The sequence below is a fragment of the Gavialis gangeticus genome, unplaced genomic scaffold (genome assembly GCF_001723915.1).
Source record: "Gavialis gangeticus isolate Ggan-Ray unplaced genomic scaffold, GavGan_comp1, whole genome shotgun sequence".
Lineage (NCBI taxonomy): Eukaryota > Metazoa > Chordata > Crocodylia > Gavialidae > Gavialis > Gavialis gangeticus.
The window spans coordinates 32,460,229-32,485,751 of NW_017728994.1; the positions used below are offsets into that span (position 1 = coordinate 32,460,229).

Consider the following 25,523-nt stretch of genomic DNA (forward strand, 5'->3'; position numbering starts at 1 on the left):
TGTCATTAGGGTACTTACATAATAAATAAGTTACCTCACAGACTTTTTTTCTGATTGAATTCTCTTGGCATGTCTACACATGCAATTAATGCGACTGAATAAACTTTGGTACAATTTGAGCCGGAGTGAGCTAATCCTGACATCACCAGCTACACATACATATAAGCACATAATTTACTCCACCTTCAGATAGTCCCATCAGACACAAGTACCATCTGAGAGTGCAGTAAATAAGTCTACACTGACCTAACTGCCACACGTGTAGATGGTGATGTTTTACTGAGCACCCTCTGAGTCTCTCTCAGGTGATTTCTCCAGCCCTCAAATAATTTTTGTTGTTCTTTTCTATATTGTCTCCAGTGGTTCAATATCCTTTTTAACATGTGGACACTAGTTCAGTATACAGTATTCTAGTGTTCTTCCACCAGTGCGGTATACAGAAGTAAAATTACCTCCCAGCCCCTACTCATTACTCACCTGTTTCTGTTTAGTAATAACATCACTCTTTTTGCCATTGATTTACCCTCAAAGTGTATGTTAAGCTTAGATCATACTAAGGACACTTAAAATGTGAGCATCCACATGTTAAAACTCATTAACTCTAGCCAAGTGCCTTCTGAGCATCTCAACATTATGCCACTTCAGGAGAGGGTTAACTCTGGCCCATGCTACTCAGAAAATTTTAGGGTAACTTCAGTCTGCTCTACAGAGATACAATGAATCCTCCAGCATCCCAGGGTGCACTGCTGCCTTGCATCCTCAGAATGGGGATAGACCCCAGGTGTCTTGGCTCTTAGCCATGCCATGGCCCTGCTCACCAGCCCTCCAGTGGCAAGTCAGAGTCATGCAGGCAAGGAGTAGTATTAACTCATAATGTGTAACTGCTTACAACACATTCTGTTTTTAAAATTGATTAACATTCCACAGATGTAGCATGGTCTAAATGTAACATGTAACTTCAGCCTAAGCCTGATGTAGCCTTTTGTTCAGAGGTTCTATGCAAATATATTTCCCAGTGAAGTCAATAGGAGCAGATTATACTAGACTCAGTTTATGGAGAAAGTATTTCCCTGATACAGGCTTTTTCTTACGCTCCATCTACAAACAACCCCCTTCCCATTGCAATAACTGAAACACCACATTCTAGGGCAAGCCTTCTAAATGCCAAGTGATTTTGGGCGCCAAACGTTACACAACTTATGGGTCCTGGTTTTCATAGGATGTGTTCAAGACACTGGCTCAAGAACAGGCCCCTTTTAGGGTATCTCAGGTAAGGTAACCACACACTGAAGTTCCTTAAATCAATCCTTACTTTTGAAAAATCTTGGCCTAGGTCTTTTCTGCACTATAGAATTGACTGGTATAGCTTTATTGACAGAAAAACTTCCAAATCTTCCAAGCAGAGACTCAGATTATAGCAGGAAGAAAGTCCTTTGGCTGATATGTCTCATTCTGTTTCCTTAAATGAAATGTTATACCAGCAAAAGAACTCTTTTGCCTACATAAGCTGTGTCACCATTAGAAAGGTTTGCCAGCACAGCTGCGTCAGTTTGAGGTGTGATTTTTTTCTGCAATCTAGCTGGCAGCTATGCCAGCAAAAATTGTAAATGTTGACCATGTTCTTTAAAGTATCCTCGCTGTGTACAGAAGAGGGACTTTTACCTACAGACGTATAGAATCAGAGATTTGTGTTTCCTTCTCCTAGTCGCCTGCATCATCATGACTTGGAAAGCAAGTCTGTGACCAAGGAACAGTTCAGGATGTAAAATAGGTTCCCTAAGGAAAACAAAACGTAATAGACCAGAACATAAATACACTAGGCCAATGTGTCATTCTAGCCAGATGTTAAATGGGAACAAGGCCATGTCTGTGGGAAAGGATGAGTATTTGTTTAGGACAGTATAGGCAATGGTTTAATCTTTTTTTTAATTGCAAAAAAAGGTCTACACTCTAAACTATAACTCAGGTATAGCTATTGCATCGTTTATTGTGGGTCTGGTTCTCGTCTTTTTTACACTTATGTAACTCCATCAACTTTAATGCAATTCTTCCATATTTATAACAGTGAAAAAAGAATCAGACCCTATCGGTACCAATGAATGCATGAGATGCTCATCTTAAGCAAAATGCTTTCTTTTTAACCTTCTATTTTAAGGTGGTGGTTTGACTCTCCATAAGATTAACATACTATTCTTTAATATTGTTAACAACACTTATATGAAGTATGATAGTGTTATTACCAACATTTTACAGGTAGAGAATGGAGGCACGTAAAAGCTAGGACCATAAAAGGAGCTAGGTGTCTAAAATGTGATTTAGGTGAGTCTTGATATGTGAATCTAAAACTTAGAAGCTCAAAGCATTTGCTCAGCTGTCACCCAACCCTGGAATCACTTATATTCTAGAGGTAGAGAACTAAAGTTTAGGTACCTAAAGTTCTGCTTCTGGGCATGCCCTGAAGCAGTTTTATCATGACAGGACTGAACAGTTCAACACTTGGCCCACCTGAGCCATATCAAGATTCCCAAACTAGGCAGCAATTCTCAGCCAGGGTGCTGTGACTTTATGCTTGATACAGAAGTTACTGGGTGAGGTTCTTTGGCCTGTATTATGCAAGAGGTCAGACTAGATGATCATAGTAGTCCCTTCTGGCTTTAATCTATAAATTATATTGTGACAAGCATAGCCTGGAAATTCCAAATAAGATAGCATTGCTTTTCCTCTAATTAACAGAATACAACAATGTGTATTTATAGAAAGACATTTCAACTATTTTTAAATACTACTGTACCTTAATTTATTAGCTTTTGTTAAAAGCATGTAACAACCTAAAGGATATAAAGTATAATTTACAAAAATATAAATCTTGGTTATTTTTTAGTATTTAAACATATTACTATATAGTATGTGTTATTCAGAGAATATATATGTTTAAGAACCTGAAATTAACCAGCACAGAAATGACAGTGGGATAGTGTTACATCTTTTGTAAAACAAAGTATATATTATGGAAAGGTAACCAAAAATAGTTATATTAATATACTGAATATATAAAAGCTTATACAGTGCACTACATTTGAATCCTGAAGGAAAATATGTATATTAAGCCCTTTATTACAGCATTTTTTCAGTATAAATATGTGGACTAAAGGTATGAATTTTAGGCAAAAAGATTTGTGTAAAAAAGCAATATTCTAAAATACGCTTGCTTTTGCAAAGTCTGTTCCCATCTTCTTGGTTAGCTGGAAAGTAAAATAGCCAGGAAAATAGTATATAAAAATGTATTTTAGTCCTCCAGTTACGGTAAACTTAAGTAAAAATGATCAGATTTCTTAGCTAGATTGGTTAAAATAGATTTGAAAAGTCTGGAATTTCTGGAAGGTGAATCGTTACTTTGCAAGACAAATGATGACATTTAAGGTCCTTAGAGGTGAACATGTGTGCTGCTATAGTGTCTCTGCATTTTTTCTGTAGAAGGAGATGTGGGTTTGGATTCATTCACAAACACAGTCTAAGTCATTTCCCATTCACAACTTTCCCAGTGTAGTCAAGCAGAATGTGTTGGTTGCATTGAAGGTTTATTTGTAAAGACTTATCGGCAGGCACAGGTCTCAACAGACATATTGGGATATACCTTCAAAACGACGTTTTTGTTCTCATCTAAGAACAGGACGCTGAGGGAGTTCATTTTGTCAGGAACGCAGCAGGGTTCTGGAATGCCTGGAATGATTCCTACTGCTTTTACAATGCTCTGGATTGTAGCATGATTCGATGGTCGGACAATCTGGAAAAAAGGAAGAAATAATGACTGTTTCATTTACAGGAAATCACTTTCCCAAAAGGGCTTAGAAAATGATTGCAGATAAGGTTTTTTGAAAAAAGTGAAAATACAGGAATAAACTATGTCTTCCCCCATGCACTTGAGCCCCAGGGGGGTAAAGTACAGAATCCTTCATGTTCTCTGTACTCGTGCCTGGGAGGCATCAATCAGTCATAGGGCTAGACTCCTTAGCTTACGCAGGTGGAGAGCACTGAAGTTGTGACCCGCTCTCTGCCGATTCATGAAGCAAAGAGCCATGGTTAAGATTACTTCCCTTCCTCCCCCTAGTCTTCACTAATCTGTTTGGTCTTGTCTGGTCACATCTACATGAGATACTGACTGCGCAGTTACTGCACAATCATTTAGTACTTGCATAACCAAGTATTGAATGACTGTGCAGTAACCGGCGTTGCTGAACAGTAGCATCCCTGCACAGCTTCCAGGTGATGCTGACTGCGCAGTAGCTTGTTACTACTATGCAGTAGCGCTGTATAACAGTTCATGCCCCATGAGGCTACTGTGCAGTACTAATGAGCTACTGCGCAGTAGTAAGCTACTGTGCAGTAAGCATCTCGTGTAGACATGGCCTCTATGTGGGGAAATTGGCTCTCATATCTATTCAGGAGTAAGTCTTCAAGTGGATGCTAATCTGGAACAACTGCCTTCTTTTGGAATAATTACTCTGCCATGGAAGCAGAGGAATTCTTCTGAAATAAGAGTGATTCAGGAGTACTACCCACTTTGGAGTAAATTTAAAGTAATTAAATTATGCTTCAACCACTATACCAGTTGATTTCTCCCACACAGACAAGGACTCAATGCCTCTAATCACTGCATGCTTTGTCCATCTCTGCATGCCTGCAAGACCCCTCACTGACTCTGTGTGTGTGTGGAGAGAGAGGGAAGAGGGGTGTGTAAAATGAGTTTACAGTTAAACTTGTACAGTACCAATGCACTGAACAGTGTATTGTTTGTTATTTTTACTACTGACTTTCTAGTGGGAATAGTTCAACAATGTTCAGTAAGGGGGAAAGAAAGTGTGAAAAGCTATGACAGAATGGAAACAGTGCAGTGCAGTTCCATCATTAGCAGCTGTCAGAAGTGTACACAGTTACTGTTATTGCACATAGTCTCAGCAAGTGACTGTAAATGAATAGTCAAACCTCTCTTGTCTTATTGGTATGCTTTTGCCATTAACAACTTCAGAATCTGCATGCACAGATTTGGTACACAAATACTTGCCTGCAGTTCTGGAAACCCCCAACTGAAAACACACCACCAGTAAAATGCAGCCACCTCTACAACTGTTGAACAGCATACAGTGGCAGTGTGTCCTGTTGCTTAGAATAGATAAAATACTACATACATGTGAAAATATAGGATGATGTAAATAAGCAGAAAGTAGTTTTACTCCTAACTGTAATAGGGACTTTTCTGCTTTCATTGGCATTGCACACATGGGAATTTCTTGATTTTTTCAAGTTCAGCATACAAAATTATCTAGGACATAAGTACTATACAGAAGACGTTTCTAGGTTAATTAGTTGCTAATTTTTAACTTTAAAATGACAACTTATGCTGCTTTTGAGATATAGCTCAAAATCAGTAAAAACTCAACCGTGCTAAAACTTTTAAATTCTTTCAAGTAAAACATAGTACTTTGAGCCACTATAATCTGTGAAATTTATTGCAGGTCCTTTGGGGTTTTGAAATAAAGGAAGGTCTCATCAAGTGGCTTATCCTGGAAATTGTCTTTTCATAATTAGAATGCTTTAGTGTGATAAACAACAGCTTGTTCTTCCATAGCACCATCCATCTGTAGGTCTCAGTGCCCTTTACAAAGAGCAATGAATTAAGCTAAATTGGTAAGATTATTATTCCTGTTGGACAGATGGCAAAAACCATGGAAGAGAATGGGTGGCTTTCAATACTGCACAACGAGCGGAGAGCTAAGGCTACAACTTGGACCTGTAGACTCCTACTTCAGTATTTAAATGTTATTAAAAACCGCTACATGATTTTTATTTTTGTTTAATTACATTTTGTTTTTTTTTAATTTTGCAGTTGTTACTTGGAACAGTCACAGATGCTAAACCGCCACTGTACAGAATCCCCTAACTCCTTTCTAATGGACAGCAGCCCACATAGTTACTAGTCTATGGGATCTCAGGATATTAAGCTGCAAGAGGTTATATCAGTCTTAAGGCTGTAACACATAATAGGAAATAGACAGATTTCCCTATGATAGAAAGTCAGTCTTGAGTTTTCATCCCTCAAATCATTTCTCCAGCTCTCTGGTCGGCTCATCTCTTAGCTATGTTAGCCTGCCAAAGAGCCAGCATTTTTAGATTGCTACAGCCTGCATTCCTTGAAGGGCACAAATACAAACCTCAATAATGTTCATAGAAAGAACCATTTATTATGGACTGTTACTCTGCATGGAACCTGGCTACCTAAATAACAAATCCATAGTGAGATCAAGCAGCACATCCACCCAATTCAGGCCAAGTGGAGAATTTTGCCAGCCTTTCTGAAAGCCTGGCTCAAGTTTTGAGTGATGCTGGTTTAGGTTTTTGCATTACCTTTTTGCCAGTATGCTTAAGTGGAAAGCTTATGATAGTCAAAGATGAATGCATTGCAGTGACGGTGTTGATGTAGTGATATAATTATGGTCCAAATGGTAATGCATTACACACTGGCAAGCAAGTTTATATAAGGTTGGTCAAGTTCCACCCTCTTTCACCTCCAGGGCAATCCCACCTTGGAACAGTTTGGTCCTTAGAGGACAAAATTATGGAACTGATATAGGAAAAGCAACTAAAGGAGGTATAAAATAAAGTACCTCCTCCCCCACACACATACTTGTTTTATCTGACACCTGCAGGGCCTTTTTAGCTGTTCTTCACTCTCTACAATCCCTCCATGTAAGTTACATCCACTTATGTCAGCTTCCTCTTACCTCGTCTTCTTTACTTTCTCCCCAAAAACCTAGGCAGGAAACATTTATAAGTTTTAGGAAAATTTTCTTTGGGGGTTTAAGTCCTTGACTCAAAATGAAACTCATAGTTTTGGAAATTTTACAAGGACCAAAAACAAGAAATTTCTAGTTATCGTAGATCCCGCAAAAAGGATAAATGTGAGCACTGATTTTCCACAATGCCAGATACACACTAATGGACACAGAACCAGATTCTCAGCCAGTGTAAATCAACAGAACATCATTAACGTCAAGGCAGCTATGCTGGTTTACATCTGCGGAAGACATAGCTTGCTGTCTAAGCTGGAATCCAGTCTGGGAGCTGATGTCAGTAATAGGTCTTTTCTGAATTTCTCTGATATTAACTACACATCTTTGGAGGTTAGAGACTTCATCCTTTTTAGTAAAGTCCTTGTTACACAGTAATTTTGGGCAGCTCTTGGAGCTCTTAACACCTCGACTGTCTGCATATTAATATCTGAAACTAGTTTTAAGTACTCTTTAGGTGCCTCAAAGTTATGCCACTCCAGGGCAGGATTATCTCTGATCCATGTTACCCAGCTCATGTTATACTAAGGTGTAGCCATTCTAGGCTAGGCTACACTGTAAACACCCACCCCACCTCAGTGGCCTGGATCCAGTCTACTGCCCACCCCTGCCCAGCACCCCAGATCCCTGCTCAGTGTCCCCTCTGCAGCCCCTGTGCTGTCTTTCCTGGGGGAGCAGCCAGGGAAGGGTGAACCTTCCTGCCTGGCTGCTGCTGCTGCTCTTTGGGCTGGGCTTAGCCTGGAGGACAGCAGCAGCCCAGCAGAAGAGATGGCAGGGGTGCAGGGGGAGGGAAAATTGGGGGGAGCCCTGGGAGGTAGGGGGGGAACCTGGAATGGGAAGGAGGTATTCTTACTTTTTAGTTCTCCAGGCCCCTGCTGGCCTAAATATGCGATTGGTCCAAACTCAAGCTAGCACTAACACTGATCAGCATTTGTGAAGCTCATAGTGTAAGGTGTAACAAGGCCCTAAGAGAAATAGAATACAGCCTAGGTTGATAGCAATCTAATGTCTTTAGGCCTCACTGATGCAGTCCTAAAGAAAGATTGCTTGCTTGTCTTCCTAAGGAAAGATTCCAGTAAGGTATAATATATGGGGTGTCCCAGTTGATGTCTGTTAATCAGTGCGGAGTTTGGTTCCATGGAGAAGATGAGCAAGGTTAGGAAGTTCTTTGAAAGCCATGAGTGGTGAGGGGCTGAAAACACACATCAAATGCGATACAGCCTTGCCTTTACAATAAATGCAAAAACTATCACATCTTTATTGCTACAACAATCAATATTTCCCACAATGGACTCAGGAGAATCCACGGATCCTACACATCTTTTCCAAAAACTGGTATATCTCATCCCGTGTACAAATGCCTTCATGGAAACTCTGTGGGTGAAACTAAACTAAACTGCACACCAGAATGAATGATTACAGGCAGAAGATTAAAGACAGACACAGAAACATGTGTAGGACAATGCATCACAGAACCATCACTCAGTTTGACCTCACTATCCTCGTGCTGAAGGGAAATTTGCAAAACTCCTTTAAAAGGCAAGTCTGGGAACAAAAATTTATAAGCTGGCTGGACACTAAGAACCAAGGACTCAATACATATATTGACTTCATGTCTCACTATAACCTACCTGATTCCTGCTAATCTTTTTTCACACCACAAATGATAATACTTCTCTTCTCTTTTGAAGGGTCTTGACCTTTCACTAATCAAGCTATCTTTTCTTGTCTTCCAGGTACCCCTCAGAATTTCTCTCTCCTCCAATTTCAGAGCCCCAAAGGATGTTTTTAGTCCTTGCCGGGCCTGCTTTTTTCTCAGACCTGAAGAAGAATGTATTACATTATAAATCTTGTCTAAATCTATCCCAACAATGATATCACTCACAAAAAAATCCTTGCCTCTCTCAGGACTTGCTGCTTCTCAACATCCCAGCAGTAAAGTACAGCTCTGATCAAACAACTCTAGCACTGTATCCCATAAGAGAAACCCCAGTTCTTTTTTTCCAATTACAAATGATCCATCCTCCATTCACAGGTTTATCAGTATAGTTTAGATTTTGAAAAACTTCACCATTGCCTCTGACTTAAGACATCTAAGATCACAAACCAACATAGGCAGGCTTTTGAATTCATGCTCTTGACCCTGTTCTAATTCGCAGACAACACTAAGATGCGGGGGGGACGTGGGCATGCTAGAAGGGAGGAATAGGTTGCTATCAGACCTAGACAGGTTACAGGGGTGGGTGGATGAGAACAGGATGGGTTTCAACACTGACAAGTACAGGGTACTGCACCTGGGGAGGAAGAACCAGCACCATACCTACAGGCTGGGGAACTCCCTTCTCATCAGTGCAGAGGCAGAAAAGGATCTTGGAGTCATTATTGATGCCAAAATGAACATGGGCCGGCAGAGTGGGGACGCGGTCAGGAAGGCCAACAGCACCTTGTCATGCATCCACAGATGCATCTCAAGCAGGTCCAAGGAGGTGATCCTCCCCCTCTATGCGGCACTGGTCAGGCCGCAGCTGGAGTACTGCGTCCATTTCTGGGCGCTGCACTTCAAGAGGGATGTGGACAACATGGAGAGGGTTCAGAGAAGGGCCACTCGCGTGATCAGGGGGCAGCAGGGCAGGCCCTACGAGGAGAGGCTACAGGACCTGAACCTGTTCAGCCTCCACAAGAGAAGGCTGAGGGGGGATCTAGTGGCCTGTTACAAACTAGTCAGAGGGGACCAGCAAGCATCGGGGGAGTCCCTGTTCCCCCGAGCACTACCAGGAGTGACTAGAAATAACGGTCACAAGCTGGCAGAGGGTAAATTCAGACTAGACATCAGGAGGTGCTACTTCACTGTCAGGGCGGCTAGGATCTGGAACCAACTTCCAAGAGAAGTGGTTCTGGCTCCTACCCTGGGGGTCTTTAAGAGGAGGCTAGATGATCACCTTGCTGTGGTTGTTTGACCCCAGTACTTTTTCCTGCCATGGCAGGGGGTTGGACTTGATGATATGCTCAGGTCCCTTCCAACCCTACAAACTATAAAACTATGAAACTATAACTGTTTTGGACAACCACATTTGGCAAGGCCCAACACTGCTTTTGCTCCTACAAATTGTATTCCCTTTTCCTCCAAGATTAAGTAGTTTGTATGCATTGAAACTAAAGTCTGCATTCAAGAACTGCTCAGACCTTCTTTGTGCAATTTTTGTTGCTTATATTTAAAAAGGTAGGATCGAAAAATTGAGTATTGCAGTTAGTCTCTAAAACAAAAGTTGTGAGCCACTAATAAGTAGGCTTTGTTCAGAATAAGATGTGTAGATGTAGGTGCAAACAAACACCACACATCTACACACACAAAGATTTTGGATTTTGATTTTGTAACTCAGACTCAGTTACAGCTTCATTTCTAACATCTTTGTAAGCTGAGTATTAAAAGCATGAGCATAAGATTAATGATTTTAGGTCTCTTAAAACAAAAGATATTTAAAGATAATGCACCGTTCCTTAACTTAGAAATGGCTTATTTATATGATATTTCAGTTTTGTATTACAACTAAGAACTTATCCACCCACTTTTGATACAGAAAAGCTGTTTTGCCTAAAAGAACCCAGCTTTATTATAGTAAAGGGGCAAGATAATTTTAGGATTAGAACATGAAACTAAATCTGGTGCTACGGAACCTATGTCACAGATTCCATGTGTTCCAGTGAACTAGCCATATTATCTTGCTCCTAGTCTCTCTACACTGCAGTTAGGAGGTGTGAATGCACTATGTTTAGGTGAACATAAGCCAATTTTAATCTAGTTAACTTGATACTAATAGAAATGATAAAATAGTTAGCAATACAGGTTTCAGCACAGAGAGTTTCTCTGTGTAAGTATGCAGAGTATGCAAGTATCCTTGGCAGGTGTGCCTGGCCTGTGATGAAGTCTTGTTCTGCATCTGCTTCTGGTACCTAAGCTAGCTACAGTAAAGCTGTCTCATGTATGTCTTCCCATGCTTCAGTCTCACTGCTATCTGCAGTTTTGCCATGTCCTATCTATCTATCTTAGATACAGGGAAGCTGAGGGTATATCCTTCAGTGCTTTCAGATTCATTGCTGCAAGGCTTTACCAAGTGTTTGTGTTCTGACTATGCAATTAGCTATTTATTTTATCTCAAATTAGGACCACTCATTTTCAACATGTGTCAGTGCATTTCCTGGATATACTTACTGAATTTCTGAACGTGCATAAATTGTCCCTGTGTCTTACAAGAACTGTGCTGACCATCCAGTCTGGTACAGAAGTTAAGTGCGACTTTTGCTTTTTGTTACAGAGTGGTACCCTGCATGGCATAAATGGCAGGGACAGGGTAGATAGGGTACTATGTCACAGGGCTGGACACAGAAAGTGAACCTTAGTTAGTGTTGGAGTCTCATTTGTCCAGTGCTGAATATACCTGCAGTATATTTCAGTCAGTCAGTAAGTTTGATAAGAAAGAGTCACCATGATACAGCTATGTTCTAATAGAAAAAAATAAAAACAGGAAACCATAGTTCAGATGTCATTAATGCCAAGACTCCTATGGACCTTCAGTCTGGAACTTTTAAAGTAAATTTCACCTACTCCAATTGGAGAGATTCAAAATTGGAGTTATATGTCTATCTTTTTTTCCCCCAGCTTGCTGATACTTCTGGAAAGAAAAAAATGTGTTTGGGCCAAAAATGCTATTTACCTATGGAGCATTTACAAGATATCAAAGAAAAATTATAGGGCTCACAAAATGAGGAGTCATTTCAAATCAACAGCAACAAAAAAGTTTTGTTTGCATTATATTACAATAAGGTCTCTAAAGTTAAACCAGTTTTAAAACACCCTAAATGGGAGGAAACTCAAACCTCTTTTTGTAGTGATCAGGAGCCCCAGTGCTCCAGCATTGACTGTAACCACAGAAGCCAGTTCTTGCTCCATAGGCGAAGTACAGACAGTCAGAAAGCTTGAGGCTGAATCAATTCAATCTTTGCAGGTAAATTTAAGCTGAAGAGATTGAACCAATAAGCAAGTGAACAGACATTCACATTTGATTCTGGAAATGCAGCCACATGCCTGCAGTGGCTCAGGCAAGAAGCTGGGGAGTGCTAGAGCATGCCTTGTTGCTTGGTTGGAGCAGACAGCTTGGGCTAAAACTAGCCTGCCCAGCCTGTGAGGGGTGGGGTTTGCTAGGGAGGTGCAAAACATCCTGAGATGCCAGAGGACTGCTAGTTAACTTGAATCTGGAGGGGATCTGGGATAGAAGTTGAATAAACAGATTTAACCTAAATCAGTTAAATCTGATACTACATCCATCCAGGTTTATCTTACACCGGTTTTGGCCATTTTGGCTAGGGACAGAAGTTACACATAAACTGGTTTAAGTGATCAGAAATTGATTTGAACCTGTAGCAGAACAGAAGTTCAGTGTACATAAACCAGTTTCAAAATGGCTGAAACTGTTATAAGATAAACCTGGTTGAATGTAGTACCAGACTTAACTGATTTGCAGCCTTGAGCTGGGATGGGATGTGCTGCCTGCTCCAGAGAGCAGGGCTGGTTCCACCTCTCTGCCCCCTAGCTGGAGCAGTGAGGGCTAGCTCACTGGCCTCACTGGCTGGCCCTCAGGCAAACTCTAGCCAGGGTCTGGGGTCAGAGAGGGGAGTTAAACTCACCTTCCCCCCAAGTACAGAGTTGCCTGGCCCTGCTGGTTTACTTAGTGCTGGATGCAACTGTGGACTACAAATACCAGAGGCACCTGGAAGCAGGAAGAGGAAGTGATGAGCAACCCAGCAGAGTCCTGTTCCTGTGATTGTGGACTGCAAATCCCAGAGACCTTGGGGGCAGCAGGAAAATGAAGCAAACAGACAACCCATGCTGGCTACGTGCCAGAGAGCTATGTTCTAGTGCCCCCTGGCTTCTGGCTTGAGCCACTGCAGGCATGTGGCTCCATTTCCTAAATCAAAAATGAATGTCTGTTCATTTGCTTATTGATTCAATCTTTGCAGCTTAGACTAACTTGCAAAGACTGAATCAACTCAGCCTCGGGCTTTTTGACTGTCTGTATTTAGCCTTTGACAGCAGTTTATGTATACTGAACTTCTGTTGTTACAGATTTGAACCAGTTTCCGATCACTTATACCACTTTATGTATAATTTCTGTCTCTAACCATAGAGCTGACAATACAGACATAAGAGAAAAAAATGTTTCCATTTTATCAGTTGGTAACTGAAGCATAGGTAGATTGCATGACTTGCCCAACACTACACAGAGAGCACCTGGCAGTGGTTGGCATTGCTTTTAAAATGTCAAAAAAAACCCTAAAAATTCACAATGAAAGAAAAAATTGTGAAATATTTCACGGTCACCAAATATGCATTATTCATCAAAAATGGTGTCACCCAAAGTTTTCTCCCAGCTCCATGGTAACACCATTGAAAGATATATTACCCCTTATGTAAAGTACAGAATATATCCTTCCAACTTAGAGTACAACAGGTTCAAGATTTGGGTCTAAATACGCAGAACTTATGTAGTCATGTAACAGCAATTTTTGGCACTTATGCACACTTTGGATTCCATTTAGCTACATTCACTCTGCTTTCCTACTGAGCCTGCTTAATAGGCTGCACTGGGGATGCTATATGTGCCATCCATATGCATATTGTTGGGTAAGTCCCAAAACTTTAGTTGCAGAGGAGCCATAACTAGCAGGTGTTTGGTATTAGAGGAGGGAGACAACCCTCCAAACTTTTAACCCAATAGCTGAGTGATCAGGGTACTTACCCAGGTTCTAAGCAAAAGAAGGAATTTGACCCTGTGCTGCCTGCTTCCCAAAATGCTCTTACCTCCAAGTCACAGGGTAGGTATTGCCCAAAGTATTCTCCAGCCGTCTTTTTGAAGCTGACCCACTGGACAGCCAGAGAATGAAGATCTGTGGGGCCAGGATGAAGAGAACCAGATGGCTCAATGACATGGCTGCTTTTCCTGGCAAGGAAGAGATCCTGGGTTCCAGCCCAGGCCCCTATCCCCAAATAGGAAAGAAACTATCTTGCTCCTGTTTATCTAATGAATATTTAATGCAAGAAGCAGTAAGATAGCTTCCAGAAGAAGGCTGGAGTGTGTTTCCTTAAGGGAGAAATCTGTTAGACTTCAAAATAGTTTCTGAGGTAATGTAACTATTCCTATACCACACTACTCTAAATAAGACATACACCTCATTTTGAGGAGGAAGAAAAAAATGGCTGGGATGTAGACAGTCTTACTTGCAACTGAAGGCTCTGGACAGTAAAAGCAGAGTACTCTCATCAACCTCCCCCCTCCTCCCCCCTATGTGTTGCTGCTGCTGCTACTGCTACAGCAGTAAGTAGGTAGGCTGACACTATAGGTAGGCTGATACTGTAAAAGCCTTAATTTAGCAGTGGCTGTGAGAGGGTTAGACCAGTCCTGTTGATCACGTAACTGGGAGGGGGACAGTGAAGCTGAGGAGAGGATTCCTGCCCCAGCTTGGAGCCCAAACTTTCAGCCACTGAAGAAATCAATTTCCTTAAGACACCCCCCCACACACACACAATTTCCTATAGCTAATTTTGGGGGAAAAGGTGTGCGTCCTATGCAAATAAATAAGGTAAGCTGATGAAGATCCTATTGTTTGAGTAGTTTAAACTAAGTTAGACAAGGTCCTAGAATCTTGTGAGACATGAAACATTTAACAAATACAGTGTGCATACACCAGATAAAAGATGACGAGGTATGTCTGGAAATTATAAGCAGTAAAGGCTCATACTACCTTGGGCATTGGAAATTCACAAGCCCCTGCACAGTAATAGGCATCAAATGATTTGGGAGATATGATCCATTCATTCCAGCCAATATCAGCAAAGTCAACTTTCATGTATCTTCTAGAGCAAATCCTAGGCTCATTCCATTGTTTCCGTCTTGCTTTCTTCATTGTTTTCTCATCAAAATTCAGCATCTGAGATTTTGTGAGTGTTTCAGTATTTTCATGCCCTTTCCTCCTGCGATCCTTACGTGAGGTTCTTGGTTTTAGGGACTTGTAGGCACTTTCCCATATGTCTTGTTTATTGTAATCATTGTTGATATATTCCACCTCAGGCAACTCGTTGTTCTGGATGGAGCTGGAAAGGTATGTGTCCCTCCTCACGCGTGTGTCTGAAGAAGCATTGGGAGACAGGCTTGGGTCTCTGTCACTGGAAGGGAAAGGGTCATATCGTTGGAGGGTGACTGCCACACTGTTAGGTTCAGCTATTGCTAAATCATTGGCATAAACAAGTATGTATGGAAAATGGCGAGCAACCTGCTCAGGTATTCCCTGGTATTTCTCTCCAGAGTCAAGTTCTGCACAGAGAATAAGTTCTCCAGCCAGCTTTGATTCATTTATGATGTGTGAGATGTCCTTCACTTGCCATGACCCCCGCCTTTGGGGAAACACAGTCACATTCCCTTTGACCAGCCCATAGGCAGAGTTCTGGGGGATGCTTTGGAAAATAAGGTTGAGCTTTGGGATCTGGGGCAAGTGGAGGAGGCGGCAAGATGAGTTCTTGGACCGCTTGCAGAACACTTCTCGATGGCGGGGGCGTTTGTCAGAATAAAAGTGAAACGTGGCAGCAAGGATCATCTCTGAATCCTGCATTGACGTCAGATTGAAGCAGTATAGGGGTTTCTGGGATAAAAGTTCTGCAAGAGAATGAATAAATGAGTAGATTAATGCTCAGAATGATCAAACTGTTTCTAAATAGTTGGACTTATGGACCTCAATCCCTTTTCACTTATCTCACTTTAAGCCAGATATTGCAATGACCGCAAAGGAGCTCCACAAGTATAAAGCCAGCATAAGTGGAAGGAGAATCAAGCTTCTGTTAGAAGCATCAAGGAACCCTAAAACTGAATGTAACCACAAGAGCTGGTTCTTGCCCCAGGGAGTTTACAATGCAGATAAATGAAAGAAGGATTGTCTTCATTGTACCCATGGATAACTGAAACACACAGAGATCAAGTAACTTGCCCAACTTTACAAAGCTGAGGAATGAACCCAGATCTTTTGAATCTTTGACCTGTGCCTTAACCCCCAGACTAGTCTTCCTCATTTCCTTCTGCTTTCCCCTATTCTTTCACTTACTGACAACAAAGAAGCAGAGAAACAGTCTCTCCTAATGCTCCCCTTCCTACTGTCCAGGCAGCATAAATAAGGAAGCACTATCACCAGTCGTTTCAGTGTTGCCTACTGCAATGTTCAACACTGTTTTAGGAACAGTGGGCCAAATTAACTCAGCTCACTCTGAAGATAGGCCACTGCTCCCTTTGCTGGTGCTGCTGCTCACCCCCACCTTACCCCCTCCTGCCACTCTGCTGCAGAATTGCTGATGTTGCCCCAGCTTTGCAGACTGACTGACATTGCTCAGTGGGCTGGATCTGGCCTGTAGCCCATAGGTTGCTTTCTCCCAGTATAGTGGGTAGAAAACTCCATTGAGATTTGGGAGAATTTTATTTTCTTCATGGCTCTGCTATTCACCTGCAGGTTGACCTGCAAGTGATTCTGCCTCTGTAAAATGGTGATAATGACTTTGTTTGTCAAGCAGTTGGACACAAACAGGACAGGAAAAAAACAGACAGACAAAGCTGCCTTCTTCAGGCTCTTGTCCTCCTCTGCACAAGCAATTTCTGGCTTTGTCTTTCTACCCCACCTGCTTTTGCTTACGAGATTTGCTTATGTTTCCCTAGATATCCTTCTTGTTGATCTGGCTACTTTGTGTAGGAAATAAAAGGACTATTTACCACTGAGAAGTGTCCCATGGAACTGCACAGAGTTGGCCAGCTGTGAAGCTAAGTCTATCCTGCTGTGACTGCATATAGTGAAGACAGCCAAGCTGGCTTTAAATAGTGAGCTCAGTACTGTTGGCAGTGTAGCCATGACGATATGGATTTCAGTGCAGGATACATTTGTGGGTAGCTGGCCAGGGCTGAGTTCTCTGCTGCCACAGCTACCTGTCTACAAGCAGCAGAGTCAGCTGGTTTGAAGCTAGTTAGGATAGGTCTACCTGACCTGTAGTCACACCTGGGACAGTGATGTACACATGAGGTTTCTTTCTGGACACTGGCCAAAGCCAAACCCACCTTGAGCTTTGGGGATATTTGGATCCAGCTCCAAACTTTGTGGTGCAGACCAACATCTACCAGATGGATGTTTAACAGGTGGTTGTATATCCGGTGCTCATCAGTCAAAATATGAAGGAGCCACTAGGGAATACTGAGCCAAATTGGGGAGAGTTTTCCTATCTGCTGGGGATGTTTTAGACTCTTTCCCAATGGGTGTCCCAAATGGCTCTTGACAGGATTCAGCTGCTAGGATTCAAACCTGATTTTTGATAATCTCTTTCTAACCAGTTGAAAGATCTGTGTTAGAATAGAAATGCCTTTGTAAATATGTTTTTGTACAAATGCACTTGATTCTTCAGTTAAATAGTTACTAGTATCATCTTCTAAATTCACCAGGAAGTTCTAGTGTATCCAATATTTAGGAGGCTGTATCTGAACACAAGTAACATCCAAAGCAGCAGAAAATGCCTTTGCAGCCTATTATCTATCAAAGCAAAGTTGTCATATTCCTCTTTCTTTCTTTCTTTTTTTCTGTTTACATAATCATAGCAAGACATTGCAGGATCATAAGGTTTCCAGTTTCCTTTCTAATTTACCTGTAGCCTAAGGTCTAAAGTATTTGAATTTTGAAGAGCAGAATGGATCTGAAAGATGTAAACATTAAAGGGAAATTTGGTCCTTTGATACCCATATGTATAGAGCTACTATTGATGACAATGGAAATGAAGAGTACACCTGAATTTAAATACAAAGAAAGGAGAAGGTTAGAGCAATTCAAGGGAGGACAAAGCAACAAGATGAAAAAGAACAAAGAAATATTTAGATTGATTATGAACAGTTTTCTCAGTCTACAGTTTAGTCTCAGGCAGTTCAACTTTCCTATACCCTCTTGAAATACGGTTAGGATTATTCTCTGATGTAATGCTCTTGCTATGATCTTGGAGCAAGGTTGTTGGTGTAAATGTCCTGATAGTCATAGTTCCACCTTTAATACCTCTAGTTTTTTGTTCAGCAGAATGACTTATTTTTATGTGGTTAGCCTAGTTTTTTTTATATGCCATATGAACAGATAATAATTGCCAGATAAAACCACCGTGCTTACAAGTGCCTGTGAATTAATGATTCATTAGAGTTTTTATTATAAGAGTTATCTTGTTTGCAGTAGGTGAGATTGAAGAACAGGCTTTCAAACTGTACAATTAATGTTAGTTTTCAACAACCCCTTCCCTGTCCTTCATACCTCAATTACAGGGGTTGCATTAATGGTAGCATCAAGAGGTCCCAAACAAGAGTCTTATACAACAGTAGATAGTCCTTGCCCAAAGAGCTTACAATAAGTAGACACAGGATTATCCACCCAATATTATAGATGGGAAATAGATGCAGTGAGAAACTGGTATACATAAGGGTACATCGGGTGCATCTACCCATCACCATACTGTGATGTTGCTATGGCGCCATACTTTACTACTTCCTTTTGGAAGTACTAAAGCATGGTACAGTATGGGCAGTTATGGCAATATGCGTGCAGTGTATGCTTATATTTTGCTGCTATGTCGCCATAGCGGCATAATAAAATGGGGAAGCATGCCACTATGGTGACAGCTAGGAATCACACATAGACCTGCATGATCGCTATGTCACTGTAGTGCACTGTATAGCGATGTAGCATGTCACTACATCATTGTAGGGTGATGTGTAGATTCACCTATAGGAGAGCTATGTCAGAGCCAGGAACTAGACCTGGATCTCCCAACCTTCGGTCCACTGCCATAAAGAAATTAAAGGTTTGTAGTGTATCAAGTAGAGCTCATGGGAACAGGGAACTTCCATTGCTCCAGAAAGGTTTACAATATCAACCTTTTGTTCTAATTCAAAATTTATGGGAAAATGGAACAATCTGCTTCAGCATCAGACAGCCACAGTCTGCCTGTCTTGTTTCCATGAAAGTGTTAAGGGAATTGACATGTGTCCACAGAATGTTTCACTTCTGTCAAATCGTCCTTTTCTGACCAATTTTCTATCAGAAATTTCTCAACCAGCTTTATCCTGACTATCCCAATGTAAAGTCTTGTGAAGGACAGCCCTCCAAAGACTCACACTTGATTTGGAAAGCTACTGGTAACTCTAATCTTTAGAATCTGGAACTCTCTCAAGAACAAGTTTTCCTATACTGCCAACCTTGACCAGAAGCAGAACCAAGGAGAGAACCATCTTAATACTTTCACTTTTTGTGGGACATAAGGCAGTTGTCAGAGTGAATCACTGCTCTACTCAAAATATCAAGTGAAAATAAGCAGCTCTGTCCCAATCCTTCCTAGTTCCTAGCATGACTGAAAGTTGTTAATTTACCTCCATAAAGTTCTGTGTGTCGGCTGTGCAGTCTATCCAGCTGCTTTTCTAGGCCAGGAGGTTTTAGCCTACCCTCCAGTAAGAGACTCTACAGCAGCTGTGTGATTTCAGACTGGAGATAGCTCTGGTGTTTCCATCTCACAGAGAATTCTGCCTATGGAAATCTAGTTTTCAAAGTGGAACAAAACTCAACATTTTCAAACTTCTCTGCAAAGTACAATGGGAGCCTGTAAGTCTTGGCACAGAGAAGCCAGGAAGGCTAGACATCCAGGCAACTGAGAAACCAGGCAGGTGGGCTGGCAAGAAGCCAGACAGATTTTTGATGGACCTTTTGTCAAAACTGTCACATCTCTGCAAATCACTTGTATTTAGACAAATCAGAAAATGTCACCAGAAAACCTTTGCTGAGATGATTCTGACCACATTTACTACAGACTTCGCTATTTAAGTGTCACACACTAAAGCTGCTAGCTATGCCTATAGATAAGATTACCTACCCCTCTCCATCATGTGACAGTTTTAAAGTTGCTTCTACCTTTGCCAAATTCTATCCATTTCAGTTGAACTTCTGTAGGCCAGTGACCACTTCAGGATGATTTACCACTATACTTTGGATGGCTAGGAAGAAGAGGAGGAAACTCCTGTGTGTGTGTGGAAAGGATGGGGAGAAGTCAAGCTACTGGGGTACATGCAAGAGGACAGAGAAGGGGAGACAGAGAAATAGTGTTCTGTTACCCCTAAAGCACACTTCCTCCAAAACCTGGATAGAGGCCACCTTCTAGCATCTGGGCCCCACAAAGAATAACTTGCTACTGCCATGAGTTACTTCAGGTTAGATTCCATAGGTGCATCCAGATGAGCATGCATGTGTGGTATGCGGTGCCGCAGACCCATCTGAGGAACCATACACTGTATATGCTGCACATGCGGGCATTTCCCGTGCTGCTAATTTGCAGTGGGGGGGGGGGGGGGGCAAGAGGTGTTTGACACTGGGTGATCCTGGTGTCAAAAAACCTGCAGTGGAAAAATGAGGGACAGCACATATGGTGGCAGCATGTGCTGCCTGAAACCGGAGCCTGGCTGGCTGGAGCCATGCTTCAGCTGCCAGCTAGGCTCCCTACTGCTGGATCACCACCGCTGGAGCCCTGGGAGGCCCCCAGGACCCCAGGTAAGGTTGCTGGGGCCAGCCCAGGTACTGGCCCCAGCCTTCCCACCTCCACCTGGGGCAACTTGCCACGCACCACAGCGCACAAGAGAAGGCTGAGAGGGGATCTGGTGGCTGTTTACAAGCTCACCAGGGCGGACCAGCGAGAATTGGGGGAGGCTCTGTTCCCCCAGGCACCAGCCGGGGTTACTAGGAATAACGGCCACAAATTGTTAGAGAGAAGGTTCAGACTGGACATCAGGAGACATTACTTTACAGTTAGGGCTGCCAGGCTCTGGAATGGGTTCCCACATGAGGTGGTACTCTCTCCTACCTTGGGAGTCTTCAAGAGGAGGCTGGACAGATAATTGGCTGGGGTGATATGACCACGGAACTCGTTCCTGCCTGGGGCAGGAGGTTGGACTTGATGATCTGTTTAGGTTCCTTCCGACCCTAAGCACTATGACACTATGACACATGTATGGGCATTCCCTGGGGACAAGCAGCAGCAGTACATATTGTGCTGCTGCTCTTTGTCCCCAGGGAAATGCACGTGTGCACTTGTCTGGACACTCTCCATTAGCTCAAATGCCAGGTGCATATGCTACAGATTTAAAAGTTTCAAAACTGAGCACTAATGTTCTCCATATTAGGAGAACAATATACTGCTACATATTTTTAGTGTTTTAAATCCCAGAAGTTACAGTAAAACCCCAAGTTACATTAAAATCCCAAATGTCAAGCACTCAAAACTACAAAAATGCTAGGATGAAGTTTTCCCATGTGACTTTAATTTGCATCTCTTGTGATAGCATTGCTGTTTTTTCTATCACAGAATCTCTGCCTCATTGCATGGGCTAGATGGGTCAGGGTAGATTTGCACCTTATAGAGTAACTAAATCAGATATGTGTAGCATAAACGTTCGTAAGCAAAGGGCTTACTTCATGAGATGCTGTGAAAGGACCTTTGCACAGGATAAATGAAAGGTTTTTCATGGCATTTGATGAAATCAGATGCTTATGAAAGACTATACTATACATTTCTGATTTAGTTACTCTGTAAGGTGCAGACCTACCCTGCTTTCTGTCTGACTTCAGACTAACATGGACTTCAGACTAACTAAGTGCTTCTCTCTGTTAATGGGAAAGAGTCAGACAATGTGCAGGATCCTTATTTCATTTCAGTGACATAACGGAGTTGGTGCTTGGTGCAAACCCTGTGGGAGACCATGGGTCCTGACCCTGCTCTTGGATCAGTGGACCATCTCCCCACCAGTTGTGCACCAATCTGAGAGCAGGTTTGGGAGGTGTAGGGGGGAAAGCAGCTTTATCCATGCTGGGACTCCTGCATAGTCCTGGCTGAGCTGCTGCTGCTGGTGTGCATGCTCTGCTGGCCTTGGCTGTTGCTCTTAAAGCAGCAGCAGCCAGGGACTAGTTTGGAGTTCCCAGCATGGCAATACCACCAGGGCATGGACTCTGCAGGGGTGGGGGTGATTCTATCAACCCTCCTACCTTGGCGTGTGGAGCAGGTGCCCCTCTCACCCATCTCTAGTTGCATTACTGTCTCATTTCTTCACAAAGTCTGAAATCGTGTAGTGGATGAAAGGCAGGGCTGCCAAGGCAGAGAAAATAGTCCGTGGTTTAGATAGATATTGGAAGCTGCACTGAGAAACTGAATTTTCCATCTTTGCCACAAAATTATATTGGATGCCAGTCAAGTGACAAGTGGAGCCTATGGGCCAAATTCTATTCCACCTATTAGGCATCTAAGTAGACTAAGTGCCGAAGTGCAATTCTGTTCCACTCTGTTCAAGTCCTGAAAATCCATTAATGCTTCTACTTTGGAACACATTGTTTTCGAGTTCTTACGACTAAATCACAAAAAACAGCGAGGAAGAAGAGTGGCAACCCACCTTTTGCATTAACTGTTGCTCAGGAACTTGAGCAGGGGGACTAGAATCACACTTAGACATCCAAAATTCAGTCATGTACCTAATAGATGGAAAAGAATCTGGCTTCACTTATCCAACCCTTTTTTTTGATTGCTCAAAATAAGGCGTATAGGGACAAATTAGTACAACTGTTGAGCACTTACAACTTTAAGTGAAGTTAATTGGTGCTGTATTTTGAAAGATGAAAAGCAAAGTATTTAGAAAATAGGCAGGAACCCAAAGCTAGCAGGCAATCAAATATTTTATCCTTCATCTCTTTGCCTCAGTTTTTTTATTGAGAGTATTCCTGTCATGGTGATGTGCACCAGCAAAGGGCCCATGAGGAAACTAGCTCAGTGTAAGTTTTGGAGGGTGTGCAGTAAATAGCATGTGGGGCCACACATTGAATGCAGAAGATAAGGAACATTGGCTGCTAATTCTGGGGGCTCCATCCATGCTGAGCAATAAATGTACGCATGAGGAAACAGCAATGCATGTATGTAATTACAAACTATATCATAATGCCCACGCACATAAGGGAGTCAAATTAAGGCTGCACAGTCAACCTGAATTATGGCACTTCCTAACTTTTTGATACATGACTTTGTTACCTTAATTTTTACATATGTAATAATATAGTAGCTACTCATTCAGCAAACAGCTTTATGCTACAGCAGAGGGCAGATAGGCCTTATGAATTTTCTGAAAGATGCACAATTTTCTATTTTTTAAACCAATAACTATCACCGAAAGTGAAGTTGAACACTAATGGTTTTTATAGCCATTGCATGGTTTTATGTATCCCTGAAATCAATTGCCTTAGCTGCTATCTGTGGGATACAAGACATAGAAACTTTATGCGTGTAACCAAAAGAAAGCAATGAGGCTTTTTTATTTCCTTCTTTTTCAGTGAGGTGCGGAAATTATATAATTTCATGAGAGAGAAGAATACTGCAAAATATACTGCAAGCTAGGCGGGTTCCTGCCATATTGGTTTCCATATTTTTTACATCTTATTACAGTAAGATAACATTCAATCTCATCACAGCCCACTTATTTCCCCACTACAGTTTCAAAGACCCAGAGAGGCTTCCCATTTCAGGCTACTGAAGTAAGAGTTGTGATCTGGTAGAGAAGGTATTAGATTGGGAGCCAGGTGACTCTGGCTTTTGACCTGGCTTTGCCTTTTACTGACTGTATGATTTTACATAACTTACTTCTAATGTTATGTACCTCAGTTCCACCATCTGTAAGATGGGTATAACAATAGTGACCAATAAGAAATTATCCTTCTTAAATGCTAATAATAATGGCATCTGAGTAAAGTTCATGTTTTAAAATAAGCTCAACCATCTGCCTCCAGTCAAGCCATTTGTAAAGCAGGTCAATCAAAGAATGGGTAAGAGTATATTATAGGAACATAGGAATTGGTCTGCTACATCAGGCAGTTATGGAATAACTTGCCCATAGGGGAAGTCTCTTCCTAACCTGTTAATGGTTGATTAGTGCTTTGAAGCACTAGGGTTTGTAACCTTTTCCAATATATGGGTTTGTCTTATATCCTTACTAATAAAATAGATGTTCTGCTAGGAGTTGATCATATACCTGGGTATAAGAACCAATAAAAAGCACTTAGGTTGCATCCAGACATGCAGAGGTGTGAGGTTTGGGGTCCTGCAAGCCTCTTCGTGGTGCCACAAACCAGTTAAAACATGCTCTGCACTGCAAATTTGCAGCGTGGGGCCAAAATTTGCTACCAGGATTTCCTGGTAGCAAAAAAAAATTTAAAAAAGCAGGAAGAAAAAGTGGCAGAATGCATGCACAACAAGCATGCTCTGGCACACAAGAGCAGCTGGGTCATCCAGAGCAACAGCTCTGGCTGCTGGCCAGGCCTCTGTGCTGCCTGATCTGTGCCCTTGCTGCTCCAGGCCACCAGGTAAGACTGCTGGGGCCAGCAGCTCTCCCTGGCTGAAGAGTTGGGAGGGCTGTTCAAGGGCAATTTGCTTGTCCCGGGATGAAGCCCATATGCAAGGGTATGTGCTGCTGCAACTTGTGCCACTGCAAGCACACACCCCTCCACCCGGCCTTACAGTGCTATGACTCTGCTTCCCATATACTTGCAAAAACAGAAAATGAAGTTAATTTACCCTATTGTACAGCGCTCTGCATCGCCAGCATTTTAAAACCCGAAAGCCGAGGAGATACTGACATACAGTTCGTCTGAGTCTAAATCCAGTTTGTAAATGCATGATCTTAAACGTGATTAAAACACTACAGAGCCTTTTATTTTAGACGCCTAAGGTTAAAAAAAATAAAAGGCTTTGTCGGTATTCTCACAAGCAGGATGCTTTCCCTTTTGTTATAATTGCCAGCTAACAGGATTAGTCACCTAATGAGGAACTATTTTCTCCAGGAACTAATTACAAACGTTAATTTAAAAAGCAAAAATGCCAAGCATCCAATACCGACCAGCAGGCTTTCCTTGCTACCCCCGCGTTATGTCGGACTAGGCGGCGGCGGCGGCGCAGGTCGCGCGCGCAGCGAAGCGAGGGGCTCGCGTGCGCGCGGGGAGAGAAACCTCCTGCTCCTCCTCGCGCACAAGCCCCAGCCGCCGCTTCAAAACACGAGGCTGGGAGACTTCTAGGACGTCCCATAAGCGGCGCTGCGCCGCGCCGCGCCGAGCTGCAACTTGTGGGAGTTTGGGCCCGAGCTGCAGGCGAGGCTGGGAGCGCGGCCGGGCTGTCACTCCCGCTTTGCTCCCCGGGCGGAGGAGCGCAGCTGTGGGGGTGCCGGCCGCCCCGTTGGCTGACACCCCCGGCGAGGGACGCTCCGGAAAAGCGACGCCTTTCCCCACATGGGCGTTTTGCGGCTTCCTGAGCCCGGGATGCTACCCGCTGCCGATGCAGCATCCTCCCACCCCGGCGGCCGGCGGCGCCCCGGGGCCGGCCCCGGCGCGCACGAGCTCTTACCCAGCCTGGCTCGGAAGCTGCGGACCGTGTTGCCGTCCCCCGGCCGGCTGCCCTCCCGGTTGTAGCGCTCGTACAGTTTAAGCATGTGGACAGCTACCACGTCCCGCGCGATGCCGCCCAGCGCCGGGTCCCCGCGGGGGTGGGCGCCGGCGGGCGAG

At 42.8% G+C, this 25,523-nt stretch overlaps 1 protein-coding gene across 1 annotated transcript; it reads right to left on the reverse strand.

Moving 5' to 3' along the window:
- Nucleotides 1–2,780: 2,780 nt before the first annotated feature.
- Nucleotides 2,781–25,517, reverse strand: GDF10 (growth differentiation factor 10). The gene is made up of 3 exons (XM_019502542.1): nucleotides 25,366–25,517; nucleotides 14,643–15,550; nucleotides 2,781–3,784 (listed from the first exon to the last, which is right to left on the reverse strand). The coding sequence occupies exons 1-3, from the start codon at nucleotides 25,448–25,450 to the stop codon at nucleotides 3,593–3,595; spliced, it is 1,185 nt and encodes a 394-aa protein (XP_019358087.1). The 5' UTR covers nucleotides 25,451–25,517; the 3' UTR covers nucleotides 2,781–3,592.
- Between the last annotated feature and the right edge of the window lie 6 nt (nucleotides 25,518–25,523).